Genomic DNA, 19,688 nt, shown 5'->3' with positions numbered 1-19,688 from the left:
TTTTCATTTTCTTAGCTTGGAACCTGCATCTAATTATACATACATTATAATAAACCTACATGACACAAAGCAAATAGAATAGGAGTCTATTCACGGCAGGAAATGGTTCAGGATTTGCTGGACTGGAACCAAATATAAAACACATGAAATATAACAATAGCTCATAAGACTGGAAATGTATTCTCAAACCTTTCGGGTTCACCAGGGATAACGTCAAAGACGAAAGCCAAAATAAGTCATTTTCTCTTGTACAGGTGTTTGTTCACTGAGAAATTTACAGAAAATGACATTAAAATGACATTTTGTAATTATATTAAAAGCTAAGTTAGTTAGACATGCTCTCCTAGGATAACCTCTTTAAATAAACAACTCGAAGTGATCCAAGCTCTTGCAGTTGGGTAAATAAATTAATAAATCCCAATGTAATTAATACAAGTGGACAAGCTCTCAGTTTGTTGGAAGTAAGCCCAGGATGGGGCAATAAAGAACATGACAGTGGCATTACTGATCTCAATAAAGACAATCTTCACTAATATGCAGACTCTCCTTTTAGAAACAGGAGAAGCGTGGTGCGTCGTGTACCTCAATACAAATGTATTATTCAGAATAAAGAGATGATGTGTTCTAATACAGGTACAGATGGAATCTGCACTGACCAATTTTAGGCATTTAGGTTGAGTCCAAAGCTATGGAAATGGACTGGAACAAAGAAAAAAGGGTTATACGAGCAGGCGGTTTTATACAGTCAGTGGATATGAAGCTTGAGGGACCGAGAAAGAGCACATGCATTAATGCGAATGTGATTTATTCATTCACTCATCTTTAGTTTAAACCCCAGCCTCCATGACTCTGCAGTGATTAGACTTCTAATTGGCTGGGACCTGTATTTTGTACAATGGAACCAAGTCAGTTTGTTAGAAAATGGGATAGGCAGGTACAGGCAGGTACAAACAAAAAAAAATAACTGATTGAGCTAATCTTTGGTTTAGAACGTTCAGGTTGAAGTCACGCCCACTTAGATAGGTATAGATGCAAACATTTGAAACAGTAAACAGATAGAAATGCGAATACAGACAGCTACCAAGTCAGTATGCTAAAATAATATCAAAAACAATCATTAAAGGACATATTATTTAGTGCAGACATAAGACAGCAGTGATTTATGTATGTAATAAATGGGTTCTATTTAAATATTATATTTGTCAGATGTTGTGACCTTTTCCTGTGTACGTCAGTCTTTTTTGGGGCTTTTCAAGAAAATTCCCCTGGCACTGTGCAACAGCGTGCAGAGCCTCGATGATTTTCACTCAAAAATAACTCAAAATAATAGTACAAGGTGCTACGTCACCTTCGTCAGCTACAGCAGATGCAAATGTTTATGTTGAATCAGCAGCTCTGCATCCTCTCGCATGTAGATAATCCAAATAGCTTTTGTTTGTGTTCTCAGACATTTTGTCATAAAGCTAACCTCTAATCATAGAGGAGACTTACTATGTAGTAAATCAGGTTTGTGCTTGTGAAATGTGATGTTCTACAGCCTATAATTGAAGCGTTAAAGGATGTACCAGAAATCTCCATACGTATTAACAAACACCGAGTCGTCTCAGTCTCACAATGAGCTTCTGTAGTCCATCACAAACATCCGACAGCTTCCCCATCCAACTGTCAGCATCGTTTCAATACACTTTAGTCAAAGGCAAAGGCAAGTTGAAGAAAAAAATATATACCAGAAGCCAGGTGTGAAATATTTTGGAAGACATTTTGCTTTTAAGTGTTCATTTCCTCATGTATGGTGACTTGGGACATCTGGTACGTCTGTACCGATTATTGCCTGACCTCTGTGTTAGGGACATAGCTAAAGAACGCATTCATCAGAATGAACTATATTCTGAACTGATAAAAAATAATCTCCATATCGCGTATATTTTTGTTTTCCCGAAGCTTCACATGGCATCCTGTTGAGACTATAATTGCGTACACGGCTCAAGTCAAATGTTTATACGATTTAATCTAATGCCTTGCTGACTGAATTGTTAAGCTGGTTCCCCAACTTCACAAATTTCACTCTGTTTCCTAACTGCTACAGTATATTTATATAGTTATTCTCTGGTCCATCTCCTTTCTTTCCTTAGTGAAAACCAAGTGCAGCTTTGCCGCTGGTCACTTCCTGCATTATAACACTCCAGGCCAATCAAGGACCTCTTCAAGGGTCAATAGAAATAAATAAATAAAATGTCTAAGCAAATCAAACCAAATGCATGACTTACAAACATGACTCTCTTGGGGATGAGATCTGATTCTACCAAAGGGTTCTTGTAGAGCCACAGCTCTTCTGGCTGAATAACTCTTTCAAATGGCTCCAGGAACTCCGTGAACCTAAGAGAAGGAGAGAAGGAAGGAAGGAAGGAAGGAAGGAAGAAAGGAAGGAAGGAAGGAAAGACAGAGAGAAGAAAGAAAGGAAGGAAGGAAGGAAGGTAGGAAGGTAGGATGGAGAGAAGGAAGGAAGCAAGGAAGGAAGGAACAGTAGACAAAGGAAGACAGAAAGTAAAGAGAGAAGACAGGAAAGGAAAGTGAGAAAAAAGAGAAGGAAGCAAGAAGGGAAGGAAGGAAAGAGAGAAGGAAGGAAGGAAGGAAGGAAGGAAGGAAGGAAGGAAGGAAGGAAGGAAGGAAGGAAGGAAGGAAGGAAGGAAAGAGAGAAGGAAGCAAGGAAGGAAGCAGAGAAAGAAGGAAGCAAGGAAGAAAGGAAAGAGAGAAGCACGGAGAGAAGGAAGGAAGGAGAGAAGGAAACAAGGAAGGAAAGAGAGAAGAAAGCAAGGAATGAAAGAGAGAAGGAAGCAAGGAAGGAAGGAAAGAGAGAAGCACGGAGAGAAGGAAGGAAGGAGAGAAGGAAACAAGGAAGGAAGGAGAGAAGAAAGCAAGAAATGAAAGAGAGAAGGAAGCAAGGAAGGAAGGAAAGAGAGAAGGAAGCAATGAAAAGGAAGGAAAGAGAAGGAAGGAAGGAGGGAAGGAAAGAAGAGTTACTCATTCATCTCCATTAACATCTCAGGCTGCATCTGGTCAGCTTTTCTGAGGAGATCTTTTTTCCCTGTAACTACAGAGTAAATGGTAAACTGTTAATGAATTATACACTGTATAAACAAACACAGACTGAATTTCTAGATGAAAATGAGCCCACACTCTGCTTTGCTTTAGAAAATGATTTCTTATTCCCCTATAAACAGCTAAAAAGATGAGATGCCTATTGACAATAATGCCTCGAATTAATCCGGTGGAAGAATAAATGAGAAAATGTGACACAGGACTATTCAACATTCACAAAATATATCTGACTTGATCCTGCATCATCTGCAGCTTTATTTGCAGTCCATGCAACAGTAATACAGCCCCCATCAGTCTCATGCAACACTCAAACCATCTGTGGCTTGCAAAAGTGTTCACCTCCATTTTTTTTGTGACAAAGCCAAGAGTTTCAAAAGAAAGTCACACTCTAATTGGCTTTCACCTCTTAAATATTAAAACGGCTCTGAACAAAAAAAAAAACATCTCGGTTGAGCCATCAGTTCAGAGACAGCGGAGGTGACAGACAGTATAAAGACTAAGGAGAGTTAACAGATAAGATAATAGAATTTCACTTCCTGAGCTCTGCTTCCTTAATAGTGAGGAATTAGAAGCTGCTGCAGCGTCTAGCTAATTGCATAAGATCAGCCATATGAAAGAATGAAAGAGACCCAGTGTAGATATGTGTGTTTTATATGATGATACCAAGACAAGCTTCAGAGCTCTGTGTGTGGCACAGACCTAACACTGGCTACGCCTCGAAGCCTCTTGCGCTCAGTGCACTTTATATGGCTAGGACAACTTAAGTCCTTAGCTCTATGTCGTTTTAAGTTGCAACGTAGTCCTGGAAAATGTTGCCTCATTTCACTCTGTACCGCGTCAGCTATATATGGTTGAAATGTCAATAAAAACTTCTTGACTTGACCTAAATTAACCCTATCCCTATGGTGAAACTCTGTAGTAGCAGTATCATACACTGGAGATGTTTTTGCTCCTCAGAAACTGGCCGTCATATCAAAATTCCTTTGGAAAACGGATGGAGCGCCCAAATGCAATATATATAATTTAAAAAAAAAGTCCAGACAACATACGAGCAAACTGAAGAACCTGGACCAAATCTGGGAAAAACAGCTGAAGATGACTAAAAAAAAAAAAAACGTGCAAAGCTTTATATCCAATATTGCTAGAAAAGGTGGCTCTTGCAAGTACTAGGTTGTGAAGAGGTTAAATACACAGATTATCGAGATTGTGCTGGTTTGCATGAAAAAGACCAGTGGGAATAATCTGTGCAGGTTTCATTTATATTTATAATCCAGACAAGTCTGATATTTTATTTATTTATTTATTTATTTATTTATTTATTTATTTATTTATTTATTTATTTATTTTTGCCACTCACTATATTTTAAGCAGAGTACACTGAGGATTCGTAGAAAATCTAATTCTGAAAAGAAAATTGATTTTGACTGGAGCAAATCTATTCAATATTTTGTAGTTGTCCAGAGGGGAAGACTCTATATTCTAACAGCACAACACGAGTGTTCTGAAGTAGGATTGTGCCAAAGGCTGGATTTATAATATACTTGACGTATCGAATAAACTGAGCTGCGCTTTTTTTTTTTAAACAAAGTGTAATTTCATGTGTCTGGGTCTGTTTCAAGTCTGTAGCGAGAACTGAACAAAGTTTAATGGATACTACAATACTGCAGCCCACTGACTCACGATGTGTAGCGTTCAAAGTGGAATCCGTGCTTTTTAGTAAAACGGAGACTGTCGATGTGAAAGCCGTCATGTAAACCACGCCAGCTTTAGGAGGCCCTGCGAGTTCGATTGCACTGAAATGGTGGAGCGATTCATACTCAGATCTGGACTTGTTCAGGAAGTAAATTAACCCGAGCTTGTGTTTTAACTGATGATGATGATGACATCATTGGTGTCCACAACACACATGTACAATAAGTGAAAGGGGAACGTTGTGGTACGCAGAAGAGGAGACTCGCCTTACTCGGATATGGGGAGAAGGAAATATACAGAAGCAATTAAACAAAACGCTCAAGAAAACAATGTGGGCGTTTCCACTTATCATTAAAGAGAAGATCCTAGTAAAGATAAAAGTCATTCACAAAACATCTTAACCTTAATGGGTCTCATAAGGTCTAAAAGTGTTAGGAGTAGTGAGGAGGACTTTTAATAGTTTCTTAATCAGAGGAGAAAATGGCCGAAAGGTGAAGAGGGAGAAGAAATGTATTGTATACAATTATATATAATTTGTCGCTATGACATTTCTGTGCTTTGTCAGAGATGTTTACATTTACATTACATTTATAACATACTGGTGTAAGTAAGTGCATCTCTAATATGATGGGTCACGAACATACTGTAATCCCTACACGATATAGCCTCAAATATGTTAACAAAGAGACAAAGTGAAGGTTTATAATAGACCAGATTTTAAACGCCTACCTTTTTTTATTTTTTTTTATTTTTTTTATTGGAAAACCAATCACAGTCTTTAAAAGAATGCCATTGTTACCTAGTAACAGGTTTAGCCCCGCCTCCTCTCTAAGAAAGAAGTTGTATTTTTTGTTCAGAGTTGCTCGGAGATCCGTCCTGAATCTCTCTTCAGCAAAGTTGTTAAAAAATGTAAAGCTAAATTAGGAGCTTTCTGAGATCAAATCTTTCTGAATACGGGCTTTGGTGTATAATAAAAGAATAAAACGTACGATGATTCGCTCTGTATCGTGTGTGATGATGTAAAAATGGACACAAGTGAGACTGAAACCAGACCAGTGCTGCAAGAACACTCTGTTTCGTACCACAGCAAACATGCCCAGTGTGAATCCTTTTTTAATGAGCATGCTCGCCGATATTATTCCGTAGAAGAAATGCCCCGACATCTTAAACAAAGATGTTCATCGCTAGATCTCACAGCAGCATCCAGCATGAACAGAACTAAGTAAGAAGTTTCACAGGCTGCTCGTTTTGTACCAGTATCCAGTGCCGTGACACTCATAACCTCTTTCATAAAGTCCAAACATAACTTCCATCTTCCATCTTCTTTAATAATGCGCTTTTATAGTTTTTTTATACCTAAAGCTTGGATCTAGATGAAATGAACTGTTCGCAAGCCACCGAGAGAGAGCTATTAGATAACAGAGCAGAATGTCTGCTAAAAGGTTCAAACGAAGCCCAAATCCTGCATGGAGATTGCTAAAAGTGACTCACAGTTAATTACAGCTCTCTTGCACCTCTTGTAAATTGTCTAATTCTCGAAGATAAAATGACAACTGTACATGCAAAAAGCATTCCAGATATTCATCCGAATGATGATGTTTAAATCTGTTACGCCTAATTGCTTCCTAATGGAAAAGTAATGAGGGGAAAAAAAGGAGGGGAGGGGGAAAAAGGGCTGTAAAATACAGTTATTCATATTATTGTGACAATCCTCATTATGATAAAGCAGGGAATGAGTTTGAACAATAACGCAAAATAATTAAGGAGTTTTAAAGGAAGGTTTTGTTGTGTCCAACAACCACGTAGCTGTATCCATGGCACAAAAACACGTTTTGCGCGTCTTCGCTCTGCCTGTGTGTTTTCATCAAGCATAATAACCATAAACTCGTGTCAGCGTATTATCTTCTGTCAATCATTGTAAACAATCCCCAGCTCGTTGTGCTTTCTGTGCAGGAGAGATGAAAGCGTGGGTAAAAAGAAAGTGACTTGTGTAGCTAATTTAGTCTCATCTGGAGTCAGGCTCGGCTTTTCTCTTTCATCGACGCTTTACGGTTCCTTGGGTTTGTCTGGCGATGATTCCTCGGGTGAACAGATGAGCAGCCCTGCAGCTGATAAACACAATACTGATACCTACATGTTATAGGGAGCTTTATAAAGTGGCCTATTTGTTTTCATTCTGACCAACTCTTAAAACCTTGGGTAGAAAGCTTAGGGGATCACACACACACACACACACACACGAACACACACGCACTCACACACACACACACACACACACACACACACACACACACATATATATATATATATATATATATATATATATATAATATATATATATATATATATATATATATATATATATATATATATATATATATACACACATGTATATACACACATACACATACAAACACAAACATATACATACATACATATACACACACACATATGCACACACATACACACACACATATATATATATACACATACATACATACACACATACATACAGTACACACACACGCACACACACAGTTTCTCCCTTCCTCCCCACTTGTTAATCTTACTCTGTACATGGTGATTGTGTGTGGCTTCTTAAGACACATCTTATGACTCAAAATCATATGCAATCATGCTTTAGCAATCATCATAAAGTGTGTGATAATGACTTGAATGTGCTATATCAGAGGTTTTTGGGGGTTTTAAGCAGAAAATCAGTGCTTGTAATCCTCTGGACCAAGTGTATTTACAGCAGGAAGTGTTTCGCATGCAACATTAATTAAAAAGTGCTTGTTAGTGGAGACTGAGTTTAATTAATCTGTCATGCATACGCGTGCCTTGTGCAGTTCAATGGCAACCGCAACAACCCCAGAGATGCACTTTTTCTAAGCTGCGCATAATTAACTTTGGTTGCAGTCAACTTTTTTTTTATTCTAAAGCATGCCCTACTTTGTAACAGTTCTCCCTCAACTCTGCACTCAAAATGTCAGATGGAGATAAAAGTGAGTTGTCTCTGTGGTGACTTTTATAAAACACGTCCATGAGTTAAGTTTGTACGTGACAGTGTTTCTGGGTGTTGTAGAATTATAGGATGTTTAATTTATGATCATTTTTTATTCTGGTGATTAGGGATCCGTCGTTACTCACACTGGTATCTGCCTGCTATGGTGTTTTAAAAAGAGCTGCCTTTATTTTTGTCACATACGTTACATCACAATGAAATTCTTTCTTTGGAAGTCGGGGGTCAGCCATGATACGGCAACCTGGAGCGGAGAGGGTTAAGGGTCTTACGCAGGGGCCCAACAGGGGCTGATTGGCATTGCTGGTAATTAAACCCTGAGCTTCCGATCATCATCCCAGAGTCTTAAGCACTTCAGCTACCACTGTTACAGCCACTGTTTGTTTACTCATTCATGGGAAAAGGAGGAAAGAGGTAAAAAAAAAAAGTTTGACACATTTCTCGATTACTGATGGCAAGCAAAGCAAACTTTTTACCTACAAGAAAAGAAACCTGATCAAACTTCCTACAGTATAGAGTACAGAACAGTGAGCGTGAGCAGTATGAGTGCCGGAGATGTTCACTAATGGTGTAACGGATGAAGGATCCGGTTTAATAAATGCACTGAAATGATTTGAGGTGATTCGAGGTCATCTATCCATCCATCCATCCTTCTATCCATCCATCCATTTTCTGCAGTGTTTATCTCACACAGGGTCTCACTGACGCCCTAGATGGTGTGCCATCCCATCACAAGGCACAGTTACACACTCACTCACGACAGTTTAGAGATGCCGATGAGTCTAAAGCATGACTTTAGACTTGGGGAGGAAACCGGAATACCTGGAGGAAACTCCTGAAGTACAGACACTGTGCACACAGGGCGGAGGCAGGATCCATACCCCCAGCCCTGAAGGTGTAAGTCAACACCACTCATTTGCTACCGTGATGCAGCATGGATATGACTGTTTTTTGTTTTCAGACTATATGTATTTGTGCCTGCAGCTCATATGGAGTCTGCTGCCCTCCTCCATATACATGAGTGAATACACACTGTCTGGCCATGACTCTCAAAGGCACTGTTGGGTTTAAAACTTTCAATCTCTTGCCATTTAAACATCCATCTTTTGGCTCAGGTCTAATCTTTTTGTCTTGCCCTCTATCTGTCGTGTGCGCATTTCCCCGGAATCAATAATGTATCCACATACAACGTGAACAGCAACCTAGAAATTATCATATTTCCGAGGCGGACTGCCTTTGAAGTACAGATAAAAGGAACAAGTCTCCGTCGGAAACACGGCACGTTCTGGAGCTGCGGTGGGAGGAGGGCTAGATACAATGCTTCTGCTGTTTTAGCAGCTATTACTAACAATTCAATTGCAAGCACAAAAAGAGGAAAGCAGCAGTAACAAACATTCCCAGTATTTTGCTGCTAGTACTGTGTGGTGCGTGCGTGTGTGTGTGTGCGTGTGTGTGTGTGTGTGTGTGTGTGTGTGTGTGTGTGTGTGCGTGTGTGTGTGTGCGTGTGTGTGTGTGTAACTCAACTCGATACAGTCTGATTGTAGCTAGCATGCAAGTGATGGCTCGTGAAAACGTTGTTCTTAGGATTAACAACGATTTCTTGTTTCAAGACAAACAGGAAGTTACTTTTATCATAGAGAGTGTGGGCTCAATTAAGTTTAAGTGTTTAGTACAACTCAAATACCGTAAACATGACAATTAACTTTAGGGCTGAACGTAGAGTTCAATACACACATATTGAAGAGACAGCTTTGTGTCGTGTAAAGTAATTTATCTCAGATTCACACCACTATTTTGGCATGATAGCAGAGACACAAAGCACATTCTCCCTTAATGAATATCCCGAAAACCCAACAAGAGCTGAAACGGATAACTGGTAGCTTATATGCACAGTGCACTTGAAATGTTTTTCAGTAAAGTTTAAGATACATCATAGATGTATGAATGAGTAATATGGCGAACTTTGGAAGAGTTAGGGTTACATTTTTATCTGATCGGTTTTCTCCATTTTTTTCCCTAATGGTGAGAATCAATAGATAGTAAACCATTTGGTTTGGAAAGGAAAATAATGAGGAGGGAAGGAAGGAAAGAGAGAGAGGGAATGAGGGAGAGAAGGAAGGAAGGAAGGAAGGAAGAAAGAGAAGGAAGAAAGGAGAAGGAAGGAAGGTAGGAAGGGAGGGGACTTTGTGAGGGAGGGAGGGAGGGAGGGAGGGAAGGAGGGAAGTTAGGGAGGGATAGAAGTTAGGTAGGGGGAAAAAGAAAAAAACAGAAAGCTGCTCTCAACTCCTGAAATATTCTCAAATGAGAATTTATCTCTCCTCTGTTTTCCTGAAGGGCTGCCATTTTCCTGCAAGCTGATCTAGTGCCAGGCTACTGGTGGCTCAGATGTCTAAGTAACAGCTCGGATGGGAGTAAACACACACACACACACACACACACACACACACACACACACACACACACACACACACACACAGGCCGGAAATAGCATCAATCCTGCTAGGTGTCAACACGCACTAGATCTGGCACTGTTCATCAGACATATGGAAAAGTGTCTTTTTCGCCCCAAAACAAACACGTCTCCCGTAGAGGCAGACACAATAACACACAAGCTGACAGCGTCGACACCGAAGCTCAGCAAAGACACAAAGCTGACCAGTATCCGGTATCACCAACATCACACACAATGTGTAACAAGTTACTCCCAGTCTCATCATTGCTTCATTATTAACATAATTATCATTCAACATTTCTATTAGAAGTCTAATACTAATACTAATACACAATAAACTTCACGATGGTCATGAATTACATCACCAAATGCACTCTTTTACACATTTACAGTACAAAGTAGGTTCATGATGTTTGAGAGAATCAGATATGAATAGTTCAGTATTTTGTTGCAAATAAAGACTATCTAGTAAAACTCAGATGTGATTAGTATAATTACACTACAAGGTTAAGTGGTATATCAGCTACACCATCAAGTAAAATATCTACATATTTAAACGAATGTATGGAAAACACTCCGTTCCAACACCCATGCAATCAGTGGCCAGTCCGGTGGCACCAAACCCACTGGACAGCTTTGATTAATGTACACAGCATAGAGTCATGCTTTCAAAGCCAACCCTGTCTCATAATAAACAGATCCCTGAGACCACAGCGCGTATAAGAATACCAATTCCCCGACTTTCTCAGACAATTCGTACTGCTTCCATTACTGCATTTAATGCTTTCATTCTTTTCAAGAGACCAAAGTGTGCGTCACCCCAATGGCCTTTCAGTAATCGATGTGTGTTAATACGAGTCCCCGGGCGAGCAGGTACGAGATGACTGGATGTGAATAAATGAGCAGCAGGTCACATCTCTCTCTTGGGTGGCTTTAGTGAGGCCAAAACCTCACAGAAGGATAATAGAAACTCAGGCTGTAAAAGTCAAGAGAAGCCAAAAGACTGGGAAAACATTTAACATTTTTATTAATTTCCGTAAAGCGCATTGCTGAATCGTGACGAGTCGAGTTTTACATTTACACTTTTATGATGTTTGAGTAGCATTTAATGTTTTAACCAAACCAATAAATAAATAAATAAATTGACCAAATTTACAAAATATCAAACATTTATTTATTTATTTATTTATTTATTTATTTATTTATTTATTTATTTATTTATAAGGTTTTTTTTGCAGAAAGGCCAAGTTCACAGCCCAGACAGTGGAAGTGGAAGTGCGGAAGAGGAAGAGGAAGTGCATTTGATTCACGTCAACGAGAAAAAAAAATGTATTAAGCATATCTAGAAGGGTCGAAGCATCTGAAGAAGCAAAGCTGTGTAGGGGAAATTACGGAGGTAAATTCGGTTTGCAATAGATATGAGGTCATGAATAAATGGCTTGACACAAAAAACATAATCAACAGATTCTCCATTACTGTGGGAGGCCAAATTATGACAAAGAACCTTTAAATCTTGTCTAAATGGCATGGCAAAAGGAAGCAACTTATAAAGCCAGCTCTCATCCTCTGAATAAAATAAATAAAAATCATGCTGGTCTCTGAGCGTCCATCGTCTCCCGAGTGCTAACTTCAGTAAACACAATTGATTTTAGTTAAACAAACTTTCCTCACTGGTCTTTAAATAGATTTGGGTTCATGGTTTACTTTAGTCAGTCATCTACTGTATTGTGTAAATGTATACACACTCAGGAGCAGGAATAGGACTCATACGTCTTTCTGAATTTAGTGGATTTATATGGGACGCCATATATTTTGATCACACTCACTACTGGCTTTAATCTTCTCTATCTCTTCTCTTCTCTACAATTATCCCACAGTCATGCTCCAAAATCAAACAAACAGATATAAGACCAATTCAGGGACTGAACAGAGTTAAAGAAAAGGTCAATGATGAATATAAACAGAGCGACACGGACTTCATCAGCAGGCCATCTGGCTAGTTTGAGATGCCTGAGAAAATATTATTTTCCTAAATGACCTAATAGTTTGTTTCTAAAATATGATAAATCCTCATTTAGCAAGTTTATCAATTTCCCTCAATTTTCATTATTCAATAAATAAATAAATAAATAAATAAATAAAAATTATTACTGATTATGTTTTCCAGTATACACTTTTTGTTGACCTTCTCTGGAAAACATAGAATTTAAATAGAATTAAACAACTCATCACACAGGAGGTGTGTTTAAGTTCCATATCGGACAGCTTTATACACTTCATTTCACACTTCACGCTAACTCCAACAGCCAAAATAATTCAATTCATTATTTCTAGATGGAGGAATACGGTTACTGTAATTTGTTTACAAATTAAAAACACAGCAACACTAATCAGTGCATTACTCGCATCAGCATGAAAACCGAGGCCCTATAAAGTCCCTATAAAAAAACAGAGGTAGTGTGTTTTTGTGCAGTAAGTGCATATCAAAAACTGACGGTTCATATAAGAACAATGGATAATATACACACACAGGCCATGTGTACACCTGCTCATTCAACCAATTAGCCAATAATGCGGCAGCTCTGCAATGCACTAAACAGTGTTGAAGAGCTTCGGTTAATGTTCATAACTAAAATCAGAATGGGAAGCAGGAGGATTTTCATTTCAGCGTGGCATGTTGTTGCCAGATGGGCTGCTTTCAGTAATTCACAAACTGCTGGTCTCTTGGGATTTGCACAATCTAAAGTGTTTACACAGAGAAAAAAAAAATTCTGAGTGGCATTTCAGCTGGCACAACCTGTTGATGAGAAAGGCCAGACTCATTTGTGCCGACATGGGGGGCGGCGCTATGGTTACATATATTTAAAAAAAAATTATATACTTAAAATTATAAAAATTATAGATTTTTAGTTATATAACCACTTTTTATAGTTTTGGGGAGCAAAAAAGCAAATCTCTAATTGCACAACACATGAAACCTGGAGGATGAGCTACGAGAGCAGAATATCTCATCGAGTTTCACGGCTGTCAGCCAAGAACAGGAATCTGGCTCACTAAAACTAGACAGTTAAAGATTAAAGGCTGGTGTTTCTCCAAAGTCAGCTGTTCAGCCTGTTTAGTGTGACTGCATATGATTTTAGAAAATAATGCTACAGTATAACCTCTAGCTTTTCTCCCTGTTGCTTATACTTAATCTGTGCTAGAACGGTTACCAGTACAGTACGTCCTCTGTAACTGTAACCAGGCAAAAGATATTCTACACATCCATTACACTTTTTAACACTTGTACAGTCTTACAGATGGTTACATGTTTCTAATGAGTAACTTCCATGTCTATGCACCGTCAAACCACAAACCAAATCAAAGCTGTACTATTCATTATTCATTGGTTTCTCTAAGTGTTCATATTTCAAGAATTTCCAACATTCTCTGGTTCTGTCTCTAGAAAGACAAACAGATAGACAGACAGATATAACTCTTAAGCCCTACAGTATATGGACAAGATTAGTTTCACTGGGCAACAGATCTATTTTTCAATGGCAATAAAAAAAGTGATTAAACTGCTCATTTATTTATTTGTAGAACACCAAAACAAAAGATATTGTGGCATATATAAATAAAAAGCGTCTTTATTCCAGTAGGTGACATTATACCAAACCTTTTTAATTAGCTTACAGGATCACATTCAACTGATTGATTTTATTTCCTTTCTCCTGCTAACGGCTCCTGGATGTAGGCAGCATGGACCCATACAACTTACTGTACTGTATATGACTCATACAAAATAAGTTGGTAGACACTTTTATGATTTGGTGCACACATTAGGTGGATCTAATGGAAGCTGTGGAAATCCCTTCTCCTTCCCCCAATGCAAGAGGCACCATCACAGAGGAGCACCGATTGCTCCAGGTCCTCATGTAACATTTCATTCCATCCGCTCAGACAAAATAATCCTTACTGCTTTTGAAAGCTTACCTACAGGCTGCTAGAGTTCGTCTTACATTTTTCTCATTGTACACAAGTCGTACTGAGCCTTGGGGAGTGTCAAGATGTTGCTTGACACCTTTTCATACATTTTTATATTATGCTCACTGTTTTACTGACATTACGATTGAAAAAAAAAAACAAATAGATGGTTTTAAATAGTTTCCAGGAAAAAAAAGAATACAAATGTAAGATTTTATTCAGCGTATAGCACACTGCAAATATTTGTGGACACCTGACCCGTATGTTGGTCTTTCCCTAATTGTCTAGAATGTCGTTGTATGGAATAGCATTACAATTTCCTTTCACTTGAACTAACAGGCTAATTCCCAAAACAGTTGCTGTGGGTCTCATGTCTTTGTAAGTACCCATGTTTGGTGGTAGTGGATAATAAAACTGTAATTGACACCATTTTCAGATAAGATGGCGAGGAGTCTCTGGAGTTTGGATGAATCACACTGTATTCTCATGGTTTAATGTTCTGGATTTTGACAATCGTACAGTATATCATAGTCATGTATACATTACAGCACAGTGAAGGTCTTTCTTTGCATATCCGACTTTGAAGGTTGAGGTCAGAGCACAGGTCCAGGCACCATACAGCACCCCAGGAATGAAGAGGGTCCAGGGCCCAACTCAGCGGCCCCAACGGTGACAGATTAGCAGTGCTGGGACTCGGGCTCTGATCTATGGAGTACAAACCCTTAAACACTGATTTGCACGGTATCCATTGTAACGTGTAGTTGTGTATTTTTTGTGGTGTTGAAATGCAACACTGGTAGTCTAGCCATTACACTATTACTGCAATGTCTCAGGGTGACCACCATACTCCAGTTTGTATGGAGTTAAATCTACCATGTATTGGATCACTTTAAATTTCAGTAACATAGTGTATGACCTTGAAATGGTTATTCTTGCAGGATCAGGAGGAAGGTACAGAATGTGTCTGCCCAAAACTTTGTCCCTCTTTATCTCCCCATGCTTCCTTTGTATCAACACTGCGTAATGTACCCTAAAGCAAACCGTCCTACTGTATATCAGCTGTCCAATCTGTTCAAATTACTGAGCAGGAAACACGTGGACTTTTCACCACCCTCAATCTGTTCTATTGATTTGGTACTCCATTTCAAATTCACGTTCATATTTTTAAGTGGTTAGTGGCTTAGCACAGGCTTTAACAAAACTCATTTAACAAAAGAATCAGCTGTGGCAGGCAGTGTGATGTTTCTAAATGATGCATTAGAGACAAATGATTATTGATAATCTGCCCTAATCTGAGCATCAACATTGTGGAAGTTCATTGGTTGATCAGATGCAAATGGTCATTAGATTTCTTTTGCATTCATTTACAGACTTTATTGCTGTTTTATGAGAGGCCAAGGTGTGATCCACCCAATGCTATTTCAGTAATCGATCTAAATTTAGGTGACTGGACTGCAAATGTCTGGGCAAGCAGGTGAGAAAAGACTCATTTATGTAGATAATGAACAGCCTGTTGCAGATTCCGTTTAGTTGGCTTTAATGTGGCCTGACCAGTAAGGAAAAAAAATGATGCCTACTTAAAATGCAAATACACCGCCACACTCCCAACCAAAACACACTTCCACTTACCAGAACACCCCAGTTCACACGTTCACTTTAACCTCAATTATAAACAGAGAAATCCAGGTCAGGAAACACAGACTGATTGATTTGGAAAATTCAGAAGGGTTGTTTGGATTGTACATTTTTCTCATTTATACAGACCACACAGCAGCTTGGTTGTACTGGGTTTCAGACTCACAACCTCCCAATCAGTCCAACACCTTAACCATATAACATAACCGTAATCACATACAGTACATCCTTTAAGACGCTGAAGCAGTTTCTCAGTAAGAAGCAAGCTGTATAAGCCTTTTTTTATTTATTTATAAATACTCATTATTTACAAGTGTATACACTGGAATGCCGGGACTGTACAGTTTATTTTTTTGTCTACGGTGCATGAGGCCACCACACACGCATACAGTATACAGTATATTCTCAGCAGAACCACCTCGTTAGTGCCTCAACAATGCCACTTGGTTAATGCCTCTTAGCAGGACTTCTACTACTAGTTTCTATGCTCAGCTAAAGAGTATATCAAATGTGATCTACAGCAAAATGTACTCGACTCCAGCCCTGAATCACCAACACAGCTAATTTTCCTGCTCGTAATCCTAAGGTTGTGGGTTCGAGTCTCGGGCCGGCCACGACCGAGGTGCCCTTGAGCAAGGCACCGAACCCCCCAACTGCTCCCCGGGCGCCACAGCATAAATGGCTGCCCACTGCTCCGGGTGTGTGTTCACGGTGTGTGTGTGTGTGTGTTCACTGCTGTGTATGTGCACTTTGGATGGGTTAAATGCAGAGAACGAATTCTGAGTATGGGTCACCGTACTTAGCCGTATGTCACGTCAAATACACCTAACAGACCTGATAATTAACTGTTTAGCTGAACCGGTGGTCTCTGAGGAGGGAAATCATCAATTTAGTTGGACTAAGAACTGCAGGCTAACAGATGATTTACAGTATTTTGATATAAGAAAAAAATGAAATATGAATTTTGACTGTACATTCTGCTAATGATATTAAGAGTAAGCGAAACTGAGCTATAATTATGAATGACAGCAAATTCACCACGGAGCAGACGTTATACCAACTACTTAAAGCGAGAGGAAAGGTTTGCGTCCATCCCCGTCATCCCTTACACATTCCGCATTCCATCACCCAACCCAAACGTATGAATTTTACAATTTAATTCCGGCAGTATATTTGACAATGACACTTATTGACATTTGAATTTAAAAACAGCTTATGCTGCAGGCAACCCGGGACTCAGACAACCTTGTTTAATGGCTTTAACGACTTCGTTAGCCGAGTTTAATGGTGGTTGTTATCTGTGTGTATATTACAGAAAATCAAATTGGATTTTCATGCTTTTAAGTTCACATATTTGAATTTAAGGATGTACCTTATGGTGATGTGCTTTCTGAATTCGATCTCGGTAACTGCTGCCCTGTATACTGTAGTAAAGCAGGACTTGTCTTTCCCACAGTGTTTTTGTTTGGACTTACTTGAATTCTTCCTCATGTCTCAGGAGGATTTTCCTTAATACTTCAGAGATTTATCCAGAGCTGCTGTGATGATACCTATTCCAATTTGTTGTTGTTGTTCTTCCAGCTGCTCTACCACAGAAGATCATGTGGACCACACATTAGATTTGTTTTTTTTACACTGGATGCCCTTCCTGACGCAACCCTCCCATTTTATCTGGGCTTAGGACCAGCACTGAGAGTTATCTTTACAGTGGCTGGGTTTGCTCCCTGCCCGGGAATCGAACCTAGGGCACGTAAACAAGAGCACGGCATCCTGCCACTGTATCACCGGGGGGTGATATCGTCTATTGCGAGACTCAGTCTACTGCTATTTTTTTAATTCTATTCCCTTTTAGATGTTTTACCAGCCAGGATATTATGTCCAAGTGGTGAAAAAAGCCTTTAATAAAATATCCTAGGGGTAAATATATCAAAAAGACAATCTAAATTGCGATATAAAATAACAATTACCATAAACTCTGCAGGAGTCTCAAATCACATATCTTACTCCATTAGCTGCTCAACAGCACCCTCCATTCCCTTTTAATAATAATTTCAATTTTGTATGTAAACACTACACAGTACAGCACACAGGTTCTCCAGGAGTAGCATATGACATTGGCATACATGCCTTAAAACAAAGAGTTCCTGTGTGCCACACTTTCCCGGGTTTACTGTCATTATTGCAAGTTTTTCTTTTCCCATATTCCCAAGGCCTGTCAAGTTGTGCCATTCACCACTGACATGCCCTTCTCACTACTGCCACATTCTAAGCTCCTAAGGGTGCAGGAAATCTCTGCCTTTTCTTTACCCCACTTGTTCCTTCAGTTCTGGAGAAAACAAAAACAGCAAAGAAGGAAGATTTTACTGCCACGTCAAGCTGAGGAATACGCATTTACCCAGTGACATTTATCACTGTTGGCACTCTCATTATTCACACAGCAAATGTCACAGGTGACAGCATGAAATCACACATGACTTATTTCATGTCAGAGATGTGTCCAGGGTAAATTTATCCTGGCTGTCCAGATAAAATTTATCCTAGCTCTTAATAGCCCGCACGGGTTGAGTTGTTAAAGCAAGCAGGTGAAAATCAAACAAATACAAGCAGGGTGAAGAAAGTAAACAGAAGGGTGTTCTTTCTGAATGAAATATTTTTTAACTATTCTTGCTCTGAAACACTGGGGAAAAACTTATGGTAGAAATGCCAGCCGTGGCAGCAACGTCTGTGAATTACTGTAAGTTCACAATTAAACTCGAGACTTTGTGGGCCTTTTATCTGTAACGTATTTACTGTACCTGTACTTAATCTTTATATATATATATAATAATCTTTATAGATAGATAGATAGATAGATAGATAGATAGATAGATAGATAGATAGATAGATAGATAGATAGATAGATAGATAGATAGATAGATAGATAGATAGATAGATAGATAGATAGATAGATCTTTTTTTTTAAATCTGTATTTACTTTTCGTTCCTAATAATACAATTCAACTTTATCGATGGACACAGAAACAAAAGAGATTTACAGAACTAGATCAGTTCAAGATATAAACTATAAATTTTACAAATTTACCCCTGCCGAGCTACTCAGAGGTGACTGCGGCAAGTAAGATCTATTCAAGGCGACGAGGAAGGAACCTCGAGAGGAGCCAGACTCATAAGGGAACCATCATCGTAATCTGTGATTATATATAATTTCCCTTCTACTGAAACTGTGTAGCCTCGATGCCCAATGATGCCTGAGATAGGCACAGGCTCCATGTGACCCGAGAAGTTCGGATAAGCGGTAGAAAATGAATGAATGAATGAATGAATGAATGAATGAATGAATGAATGAATGAAACTGTGTACGGCTGTATATGATCAAAAATGTACAATATTATGTAACCAAAATATGATGAAGGACGAAACAGTCTGTGACAAGTAGCTGATGTTCAGCACATGTTTACCAGGTGCAGGATCAGAAGATGACCTTTTGTTATTTCTTCACTTAGTGTCATGAGCAGGTCAATAATTCTCATAAGGATTGACTTTCTTTATAAACTGTGAGCTCTGAATTCAAGTCAACTTGTTTGACATAAAAAAAAAATAAAATAATTTACTGTTGATGAAAAGATATGAAGCAACTCTATGGAGTAGAGACTCTTTCCTTTTCTCTCCTTCTCATCTACGTTAACAGCCATGAAGACTAGACATATTCAAGTGCTAGGACAAGAAGCTGATATTTCAACTCAAGCCTACACAAGTCTCTCTCTCTCTCTCTCTCTCTCTCTCTCTCCCCCCTCACTACTGAAGGGCATTAAAGAGGGTGAC

The 19,688-nt window shown here is 38.9% G+C and overlaps 1 protein-coding gene across 1 annotated transcript in view; it reads right to left on the bottom strand.

Annotated features, from left to right (window-relative positions):
* Window positions 1-19,688, bottom strand: part of plpp4 (phospholipid phosphatase 4) — an 85,096-nt gene that overhangs the window by 34,490 nt on the left and 30,918 nt on the right. Inside the window, exon 2 of the mRNA XM_027165644.2 lies at window positions 2,268-2,376. Coding sequence (XP_027021445.2) covers window positions 2,268-2,376 — 109 coding nt within the window. The remainder of the gene's footprint in view (window positions 1-2,267; window positions 2,377-19,688) is intronic.

Source organism: Tachysurus fulvidraco, chromosome 4, assembly GCF_022655615.1.
Source record: "Tachysurus fulvidraco isolate hzauxx_2018 chromosome 4, HZAU_PFXX_2.0, whole genome shotgun sequence".
Lineage (NCBI taxonomy): Eukaryota > Metazoa > Chordata > Actinopteri > Siluriformes > Bagridae > Tachysurus > Tachysurus fulvidraco.
Note: the sequence above shows the minus strand (reverse complement) of the source record. Positions and strands in the feature narration are given on the sequence as shown.